This window comes from Sinocyclocheilus grahami, unplaced genomic scaffold, assembly GCF_001515645.1.
Source record: "Sinocyclocheilus grahami isolate Dianchi unplaced genomic scaffold, SAMN03320097.WGS_v1.1 scaffold417.1, whole genome shotgun sequence".
NCBI lineage: Eukaryota > Metazoa > Chordata > Actinopteri > Cypriniformes > Cyprinidae > Sinocyclocheilus > Sinocyclocheilus grahami.
Genome location: NW_015505596.1, coordinates 735694 through 747046, shown reverse-complemented (window position 1 = coordinate 747046; position 11353 = coordinate 735694). Strand labels below are relative to the sequence as shown.

The following is an 11353-nucleotide window of genomic DNA, read 5'->3' as shown; positions in this document are numbered from 1 at the left end:
CTCCTCGGAGCGTGCCCGGCGAGAGCGGAGGGTTTAACAGCGGAAAAAACACAATCCGCCCCCAGAGAGCCGACTGCGCGAGCTCCACTCCCCATTGATGCTGTTGATTATAATATCAGGCATAATATGCTTGTGTAACTGGTGTTTGTGCAACTGGCGAGCTCTCTGACGCCCTCCGTATCAATCTCCTTGGAGAAAGACAGGCGGAGCGTCGCGCCCTCTCCCCGGGGGGAATGTACCGCAGCGCGGGCTTCCGAAACCCCGAGAGCCGGCGCTGGATCTGGTGGTTAAGGAAATAGATAGGGACGCGCCCGTCTACATTCCCTCCACCGGATCCATACGCGAAACCCACGAGCACAGCCGCCGCTCCGCCTCGGCGAAAGCGGGCTGGCACCGCGAGAAACGCTAGTGAAAGCTCTCTCCTCAAAGAGAGCCACCTGAGAGCGAAGCAAGGCAGTAACAAACGCTACCAAAACGGCCGTCAGCTCCCTTTTTTTTCGAGAGCTAACTCTGCGTGCTTGCTCTCAAGCAGACAACAAACAAACTATGTGTATCCCCACCCGTAAATTAACGCGGGCAGGGAAGAACACACAGCCTGAACGCTGCCTACCCTCGCCTTAGTGTCTGATTTTGTCTTGCTTTAGATTTTGTGACAGACAACACTAAATTAGACTCACAAACAGATATCAGACTGACACACACACACAGAGCGCTTGCTGAATGACAAAAGCTGACGCTGGTCTCACCACACGTGCTTTTATAGCTTCCTGGTCATTACGTCACCCGCCGTGACGTCTCGCCCATCTATTGGTCTGATTACACACGAGGTTCAGAGCCCGTCACGCTGAAGGGCGTTCCCCTAGCGTTTCCGACGCAGCTCGAGTTCCTGAAGAGGAACAGTGTTATTTTAGTATAATTTTTAGTATCTTTTTATTTTTTATTTTTATTTTCATTTTTTATTTTTATTTTATGGAAAGTTTTTGTAATTTTGTTGTGTTTTGACATTTTTATTAGCTTTTGTTCTTTTTAATGTCTGTAGTTTTTATTCATTTTATATCAGTTTTAGTTTTAGTTATTTTAGTACATCAAGTTTAACTAAAAGAAAATGAATAAGTGTTGCCTTGCCAGCTAGCTGAAATTAAAAAAATATATTATTTTATTTTATTTTAGTAAATGTTTATTTTTATTGCAAGTAATGAAAATTATTTTTATAGTTTTAGTTTTAGTTAATTATAGTAACCCTGTCCTAAATGTTGTAAATGTAGCTGCGAGAATTACTATGGCGGCGAAATGAAAGGAGAGATTTTTTGGGGTACAAGTCGGCCCTAGATGATGAAATTGCTGCCGCAGAGCTGTAATTAGGAGGCAATATCGCTGTCTGTAGAATTACGATCCCTGTGTAATTATCACACTTTGTATTACTTGCTCCTGCCTTGGCTGTTCTGTGGGAATCAGGGCTTCTAGGCAGCGGGAGGAGGCGTAGGAGGGGGGGTGAGGAGTGAAATTAAGAAATGCTGGTTTCCTTCCACAGGTCCAGAGTACGTCGTGGATGCCTCACCAACAGTATGTTATGCAACCTACGGTAAGTGCTGCTGAGGAGTGAGGAGGTGTTCATTTATCTTGTGTGTGTGTGTGTGTGTGTGTGTGTGTGTTGGGGACGTGAGGAAACAGACAGATAGAGAGGAATGAGGAGAGGGTGAGAGTGATTTTGTTTATCTTTGTGAAAGAGTGGATGATGTTCTGTGAGATACATACTTTACCCCCATTGCCCTCTTGTGGCTCAGCAAGTAAGCACAGGGGTGGTGAAAGGGGTGTTTATATGAGTTTATATAGTTCACCCAAATATTTACCATTTTTGATCATTTACTCACCCTCATGTCAATTCAAATCAAGTTTCTTTCTTACAGTATGTGGGACTTAAAATGTGAAATGTAAGAATATATGTAAGGATGAATGAGGACAGGGACAGTCAGTCTCCAAAATGACAAAACAGCATAATAAAAGTGTTTCACACAACTCATGCACTATTTTGTAAGTGTTTTTACACTAACAGGCATACTTTAAGTTGTTATTCACTGAAAATGTCTGTTTTCTGCCTCATGTAGTGATGTCCATGAGACAAATTTATTTTAATACGCGCTTAAAGGGAAATTTGATCTTTTCCTCAAATAAAGGGAACCTTGTATGACTTCAGAAGACAATATAGAGCATTAGTAATATATTTTCAAACTTTTTGATGCCACAGAAACCCCAGTTATGATGATCCCCTTTAAACCCCATAAAATATAAAGGCATCTATATATTTTCAGCCCCATTTACACTGTTAAAAATACAAATATTATATATGCATAATTATTTATATTTTATATGTTTTTATATATACATATATATATATATATATATATATATATATATATATATATATATTAAACCCCATAAAATATAAAGGCATCTATATATTTTCAGCCCCATTTACACTGTTAAAAATACAAATATTATATATATTTATATATTTATATTTTATATGTTTTTATATATACATATATATATATATATATATATATATATATATATATATATACACACACACGCACACATACTTTTTCTTTTTTTCTATTATTCTTTTTTGATTACATTTTACAAAAAATTTTCTTCAAACTTTTCTACACACCTCCTAGCACATTCTTGCAGTTCCCCAGTTTTAAAGCCTCTGACCACTTTTATGAAACTGTTATGGTGCTCTTTGTCATTTTGGAGCTCGACAGCTCACATTTTTTTATGGCAGAAAATAATTTATAGGGATTTGGAACCACATGAGGATGAGCAAATGATAACAAAATTGTGATTTTTGGGTGAACTGGCCCTTTAAGGGCAGACGACTCAAGGATTTGTTCCTCCAGTCAGTCCGCAGTCTGGATCAGATAAATAGTTCCCTTGTCTGAGCTCCATCGACACAACTTTGTCAACTTGGAGACACTTTTTTTTCTTGTTCTCTGTCTCACTGCACAAATACACAGGTACAAACTACCTCTCTTGTGTTCTTTCCCTTAACTCTTGTATAAGAAGGCAACCCCTTGGCTGAGGTCTGGAGGTCTTCCCACCGTCTCTTTGGCTCCCACCTGAACTTGGGTTTAGTGTAAGCCAGGGGTCTGCATTCCACTGTGGAAATGGCCAAAGGTAGTCTGGGATCAGGGCTTTTTCTTTGGCAGGGCCTGAAAAAAGTCTTCAGTCAGCTCTTTCCAGATACGCAGCAGGCAGACACAGGGCTTTATACTGTCCTGAGCAACTCAAGAAGGGAAATAGGGTTATAGAATAGGAGGCAGATGTCTGAATAGATAATGATATTCCCGACTTGTTGTGTTAGTGTGTGTGTGCATGTGTAGTCGGATGGGAGGTTTGATGATCATGATTATGTTGTGTAAATGTGTTTGTAACCAAACCCTCATATCTAATGATCTGGCAACCCATCAAAAAGACCTCAGCTGCCTGGGAGAGAGAGAGAGAGAGAGAGAGAGAGAGAGAGAGAGAGAGAGAGAGAGAGAGGGAGGGTGCGGGTCGGTCTGGGTCTCTTTCTCTAACAGTACGTTGTTAAAAAAAGAAGTGAACGTTATAATGATTTTTTGACAGCCATGTTAAAATATGAAAAACCCTGCATGATTTCTTTTATTCTGCAACAATAACGAAGTGCAACAGAGAAGGTGAATACTTTCTGAAGGCCCTGTGCATTCTCAATATCTCAGTGATATTGAGTGTTTTAGTTCAGTCTGGTCAAGACTACTCTCACGACTGACTCAACTGAACTTCCCCAGAACATCCCCAGTTTGTGAAGGAGCCCGACAGACACATTACTGCTGAGATGGAGAAGGTGGTAGACATCGCATGCCAAGCTCGCGGTGAGTTTGTGCGCCTCTGCCGTGTGTGTGTGTGAGTGAAAGAGAGAGAGAGAGAGAGAGAGAGAGAGAGAGAGAGAGAGGCAGTGGGAGTCTGTGAGCTGATCTCTGCCTAATTTGAAAATCCTGGAAAGAAAACAAAGGCGGGAGAAATCATGTTTTTTCTTTCTTTTTGTGGGTCCTGTGAAGAGAGAAGGCAAGCAATTAAAAGTGGCTGAGAAAGGGAAGCATTGTTATTGAAGAACGCCGCTGCATTTGGCACCTTGTTACCGTGGAGACACGTGACCATAGCGACCGGAGCCGGCGATGAGGGTTTAATCAGTAGACAATGGAAGTGCTCTGAGCTCCTACTCCGCAGTGCAGTGTGTGTGTGTGTGTGCGTGTGTGTGTGTGTGTGTGTGTGTTTTAGTATGCATCAGTGCCTTAAGTGCACCTGCTGTTGTGACCTGCTGATTATGTTGGCCATTTAGCTGAGTTATGCATTACTATCCTAGCCAGATGATAGGTGTGTGTGTGTGTGTGTGTGTGTGTGTGTGTGTGTGTGCTCACTTGTGTCCTTATAAGGGTTGAGTAAAATTCAGAAATTAGGAATTGCTCTCCTTTTAAATCACAAATGTGAATTTGAATTGAATTGACCATGAACCCCAGGATGCTAAATTGGAATTTAAATTGGCATGACAAGAGGAATTTACTGGAATGCAATTCAAAAGAAGTTCAACAAAGTCACGCATCAAAAGAGTTTCATTAGTTCAGCACGGCAACAAAATGGCCAAGAACAGATCACTTTTCAACCTGCTTCACGTAGTTTGGATCAGACATTAGGGAAATTTAAATTGTAAGTTAATTCGCCATTTTATTATCGGCTATTAGTTAATATAGTGAATACAACATATCTATATAATATTTTACATTTTATATATATTTTATTATTTTTGTGAAAACAATTCGGTTTCATGCTATAACTAAATTCTTTCTCCAGTCTGAAATTCACTAATCTGAAATGCATCCAGCTTCAAATGAATTTTACATTCTCTTTGTGTTTATGTTTGTTGTCTGTATTTATGTTTTACTGGATAACATGGCAAAAAATACAGATTCTTTGCTATTTATTTCTATTTTTGCAGTATTGCAAAATTATCAACAGTATCTTGGCCAACCAGCTTTACAAGAAAGCCCATACTGGTCGACCACTGTAGAATAAACCAACATTGAAATTCATGCATGTGTAAGCTAGTCTTTTCAGCAAGGTAGCTGCACAGATGTTGTCAGCAGGGCACACACACACCAACCAGCAAGCACACACTTACCCACAATCCACCACCCAGAGGGCCATCACTCAACTGTACCTGTTACTTTCCATCTTAGTGCAGAAAAGAATCCCCAGCCGCCCTAACCAAATCACATCCTGGAAATGAACGTTAATGAATCAAGGCCGCAGTGCATTAGGGCAAAGCCATTTGAAGTGGAACCGCCATGCAAGAGGAGAGAAAAGAAATTAAACGCTTCTCTAAGCCCCCGCTAGTCACGGCCATTTGCAGAAACAAAGAAGGCCCCATGTTACCCCATGTTTGAGTAAAGATTTGAGTTTATCTCAGCCCCATCGCAGCCCGAGAATACTCTGTTGGGATTGGCGGGGTGTTGTGTGTGTGCATGAGAAAGAAAAAATGCATGGTATATGTTTTTCTTAATGTTTATAAATGGTGGGAATTGGTGGTTATGCCTTGACACATTTCGTTTAAGATTAATATCAAACATCCTCCCTGGCAGCCTGCTTTTTATAAAGCACTGGTACCTGAGAGAGACAAAAAGATCAACTTCCTTTTCCTGTCTCTATTTTAGATGTCTTGGCAAAAACTCTCCTTCCTCTGATGTTACGGGAGATTTCTGCTCGTCTAGTTTACATCGGAAATCTCTGGCTTTAAATGGCAGCCACCGACGTTTTGGCTGCCAGAACTCGAAAACATCAGCTTAGATGAATGTATATTCTGTCTGAGGTTAAAAGTGAGTTTACAGGCTGTTGTCTGAAGAGGGAAATCTCATTGGCTGTCTCAGAAATCCTTCTCAGAATGTCTCTTACTTTCCGAATACTTCCCCTCAGGGAAATGAAGGAAAAACACACACGTACGCACAAGCGCGGCTTTAATCATCTGTCTAAGTCTCACACTGATACGGCTGTAAATTAGAGTGGAGAATTATTCAGCATGGATTTCTTTTTTCCTTTGCTCATTATGAAAGCTTGTCGCGGGGCGGGGGAACTGTTAGCTTGAGGCTCTCGCATCTGAAAGCTGAGCGGGGCCGCTGAACAGTTTACCTCTGAAAGCTTGAATAGAGACAGAGCGCTTCTGACACCAAGTGCCTGTACAGTTTATTCTTCAAGCGCAGGCAAGCACCAGCAGCACCAAGATGTGCTAGCCGAGAGACAGACTGAAGCTCACATGTTTGTGAGTGTGTGTAAAGGCTTTTTTTTTTTTACTGTTGGTGCACCCAAAGAGAATGTCTCTGTCAGAGCTCTTCAGAAACTGGTACAATTTACCTGGAGTAACCAGCCATTTTGTGCTAGAAATGACTAGCAATCCAGATACAATACTGGCGTATCATCGTACATTTGATCATCGATGATCATGTTCTCCAGCATGATTTATGATGATCCAAAGAGCATTTTTTTCTTCAGTAAGAAGCAAGAATACCTAACCAGTGTACAAAGGTGGTCACATGATAAGTGTCACAAATTGACTTATTTGATTGGTCACTAATCAAATAAGTCAATTTTGTGACACTGATCATGTGAACTCCTTTGTACAAACTGGTCAGATATTCTTGCTTGGAAATAATGCAGAAACCTATTATAAATTACTTATTCATGTTGCATCAATGTCACATCATTAAACTGCTTATTTCCAGCTTTTAATTGGATTTTGAGTCCCAGATTTTCTGTGCTGCATAAATGCACTTAGTCAGGAGCCACAACACAAGTGTCACATGCTTGAAAGCTGATGCTCCTCCACAGCTGAAAAATTCGGAAGACCTATGCTGATTGTCATGACAACGATGAGACGCAGAGTGAAAAGAAGGGCTCTATAGCGGGGCGAGACACTGAAGTGCCAGTGGGAAGACAAATATAATTTTAAGATTTCAGTTTTAAGAGAGTAATCAGACATTTAGTCATAAATATATACTTCTTCCTAGAAAAGAATAAATAGAAAATCATGAATTTGATACACACATTGATATCTAGACCAGATAATGACCATAGATATAACTTAAAATCTTGAAAAGCAACAGTAACTGGACTTAAGTCAATATGGTTTGCTATTTGCAACCCATTTTACTTGCATAATGTGGCATGTTTCCAGGTTAAACAGTATACTGAATGAGGAAAAATGTAGGGTGGAACCTGATTTTATTAATGGAATATTGATTGGATGGTGAAAAAGTGGTGATACATACCAGAATAAAGCCTTAGTGTTTGTTAAAACCATACTTAAAACCTTTTTAAAACCTGCTGGTTTACATTCTTCAGCAGTCCGCTTGGCTAAAGTGATGAAAGTTATTACTGTATACTCTGTTCATAAGTTTGGAGTCTCTTATGTTCATCAAGGCTGCATCTATTTGTTCAAAAATACAGTAAAAGCAGTAATACTATGAAATGTTATTACAATTTGAAATAACTGTTTTCTATTTGAATGTATTTTATTTCATATGGTCATGTGATTGCGCAGCTCAATGTCAGCATCATAACTCCAGTCTTCGGCATCACATGATCCTTCAGAAATCATTTTAATATACCGATTTTCTGCTTAAGAAACATTTCTTATTGTTATCGATGTTAAAAGAGTTAATACTCGTCAAGAGGAAGATGAGAGACACCAGACCCAACAATGCAGATGAGCTGAAGGCCACTGTCAAAGAAACCTGGGATTCCAAACCACCTCAGCAGTGCCACAAACTGATCACCTCCAAGCCACGCCGAATTGAGGCAGTAATTAAAGCAAAAGGAGCCCCTACCAAGTATTGAGTACGTGTACAGTAAATTAACATACTTTCCAGAAGGCCAACAATTCACTAAAAACATTTTTTTTATTGGTCTTATGAAGTATTCTAATTTGTTGAGATAGTGAATTGGTGGGTTTTTGTTAAATGTGAGCCAAAATCATCACAATTAAAAGAACCAAAGACATAAACTACTTCAGTCTGTGTGCATTGAATTTATTTAATACACGAGTTTCACAATTTGAGTTGAATTACTGAAATAAATGAACTTTTCCACAACATTCTAATTTATTGAGATGCACCTGTATGTATTTTGATACATTTTATATTTTTGATATGTTATGATATTTTCTTTAAGGATTCTTCAAAAGAGCAGCATTTATTTGAAATGGAAATGTTTTGTAACATTATAAATCTCTTTAATCATGAAGACAAACGTTTTCTTTAAAACAACATGCTCTAATGAATCGTTCACAAAAAGGCCAAGAACGTGCCTTGGGACAGTAAATATGGTTCATTTTGATTTCATGTTGACTTTAAGTAACTCTGCAGTCAGGATTGATGAATTTATACTCGCTACTTTAGAGAAGTGATTTTATACCGATAAGAGTCTACAACTCAACACTACTAACAGGAAAGAGTCCATCATAAACTGTAACCAGAGTTGTACACGGCACAATGGTTTCTCATCATCCCAACCTCAGCCAAACCATCTGAGAAGAATTGAACTTTCTGACAAACTGTTTGACGGAGGGTCTCCTCGGAAAGATTAATCCTAATCAGGTTGGCATGTGAGAATGAGCGTGTGCTTACGTCTCCAGCCTAGTTCTGTGGAAGCAGTCATGTGATGCCATCAGATGGTAGCTCAGGTCAGCGTTTGCAAATTGCAGACGTCTCTCTCTCTTTTGTCTGTACCTCACATGTGTTAGCACTCTCATCCCAGTGTGCCTGAAACATAAACACACCTGTGGTGTGGAGCAGCTCTGCTGTTAAGTGAGCAATGCATCATCTCTGCAGAAGTATGCATGACACGCATTTGGATCACATTATTTCACTTGTTGAAGTGGAACAGCTCATGTCTGGCCCTCATAATAGGGCCCAGCTGCGGCCGTACGGGCCAATGAGATGAGTGAAGGAAGGAGAGGGTTTTTTGTGGAGAGCATGACTGCATGATCAGCCCGTTGACGCTAATGAAGTCGTCCAGATGTATTGTTGAATGGTAGCTCATTTCCTCTCCCATCCTTCACGCGGTTTGACCTGTAATAATGTGTGTTTGTATATGTGTGTAGGGTGCTGTGATAACGCCAGCCATGGACCACACCATCTCCATGCAGCCCGCTAACATGATGGGACCCCTCACCCAGCAGATGAACCACCTGTCCATGGGTACCACTGGCACTGTGAGTGTGTCCTCTGCCTTCATCATAAGGCCTGTTCACCTTCTGCTGGTCTGAATCGCAGAGGAGCTGAAGAAAGTTAAATGCTAATTAAAAGTTTGCAAACTGTTATGGAAAAAAAGAACAAGGAAGTTTAGCGCTAATTCAAAATACTTACTGTATAGTATAGTACTATAAAGTGTAACTGTATATAAATAAATTAGTGCTGTGAAATGATTAATCACATCCAAAATAAAAGTTGTTACATGATAAATATACACAGTACACACACATATATTATGTTTATATAAACACACACACATGCATGTATATATTTAAGAAAAATATTATTTGTTTATATATAAAATATTAATATTTACATAAAATATAAATTATATTTGAATATAAATATATATATATATACATGTAAATATTTTTTTAAATATATACACATATGTTTGTGTATTTATATATACAGAATAAATATACACAGGACACACTCATATTTTGAAAACAAAAACTTTTATTTTGGATGCGATTAATCGTGATAAATCATTTGACAGCACTAATATAAATACTAAAATGCCACTAGTTTGCAGACTGATCACTGAACCTGTTTGTACTCAAGCATTTCTTCATTAATAACATTATTTTAGGTTTAGTCACTATTGTACTTTCATGGTAAGTTGTGGCAATCTTACAATGAAATAGATTTTACTGAGTGAAGATACAACTCAGCAAGAAAGATATACATAAATGTTTAATAAGAGGATAGATTTGCATCATTGTGAGCAGTGAAATATGTACTTTAAATTTTGAAGGTCTAAATGAAATTGTAAATCATTAGAAATGTAATGAGTAAAAGTACAACTATTCATTTCTAGTAGTACCTAAATTGAAAGGAAAAGCAAAAAGGAATCGACTAATATAAGCATTGAAAATATGTTTGTTATCATATAGCATTCATCTCAACAAGATTCTTCATCCTGTATGGAGCCAGGGACATGATGATGCATAAAAATATGACATTGGAGGAAAAATTATACTTCAAGGCTTTTGCATTCACTTACAAAACCTTTGCGCTCCTCCTCCCTCTCAAAAGCATTGAAATATAGTTTTCCTTCCATCTCATATTATTTCCATCATCAGTCAACAAAAGTAGTTTCTCTGTGCAAATGCAAATCTTCTGTGTGCAAATGCATGGAAAAATAGAATCTTTTCCTCCCATGTCTTATTTTTTTCCGTCAAGTCCCTATAGGGGCTCTGTTTTTCTGTGGCGGTCACTTGACAAAATAGCTTTTGATGTACTATATTAGTGCCACCAATTGCACTGTAAGATGCAGCAGCTGCAGCTCCGCCGATGTTTGGTCACAATTTGAATAGGTCCATACTATGCAAAGTTTAGTTTGCTACAGTATGTGTGAATGAACTGTGTCTCTGTGTATGTATTTGTTGCAGTACATGACTGCGGCTGCTGCTCCTATGCAGGGGACCTACATTCCCCAGTACACTGCGGTGCCTGCCTCAGCTGTCTCAGTGGAGGTGAGTTTCTGGGCGACTGCAAATCCATTCACTGGTCCAACTGATTAGATGAGCGCTGCTAATTGAAAACGTGGAGATCAGTCACCTCGGGCTAAAATACGCCCACAACTTCCTTAGTGCCTTTTATTTCAGCTTTACAAGGCCTGATTTCAGTGTGAAGCACGTCTTTAAGTTCATTCTGGTCTGAGTACCAAACACAGCCCTAAGGCCACTTTTTGGAGGAGGTTAACATGTCATTCTGTTTCTTGTGAGGGGACATCCTGTAAATATGACATCATATCCTTCCAGGGAGTGGTGACGGAGGCTTCTCCACAGAGCGTTCCGCCCTCGTCACAGGATGCCAGCGGTCAGCAACAGCCTCTGGGCATGGACAACACCAGCGATCACGCGCCCACCTACACTTTTCAGCCCGCTAAGTGAGTTTGATATTCACATTGATAAGACAAATAGGGACAATGTATCTTGTTTACATATATTCATGACAAGCACACAACGTTTTTACAACATTTGCAACATTTTACAACATTGCAATAAATAATAAATATAAAGTATAGT

The 11353-nt window shown here is 39.3% G+C and overlaps 1 protein-coding gene across 1 annotated transcript in view; it reads left to right on the top strand.

Moving 5' to 3' along the window:
- Positions 1 to 11353, top strand: part of LOC107551178 (RNA-binding motif, single-stranded-interacting protein 3-like) — a 42102-nt gene that overhangs the window by 25717 nt on the left and 5032 nt on the right. The window contains exons 5-8 of the mRNA XM_016232703.1: positions 1532 to 1582; positions 9170 to 9280; positions 10715 to 10798; positions 11087 to 11214. Of these exons, the coding sequence (XP_016088189.1) occupies positions 1532 to 1582; positions 9170 to 9280; positions 10715 to 10798; positions 11087 to 11214 (374 nt within the window). The remainder of the gene's footprint in view (positions 1 to 1531; positions 1583 to 9169; positions 9281 to 10714; positions 10799 to 11086; positions 11215 to 11353) is intronic.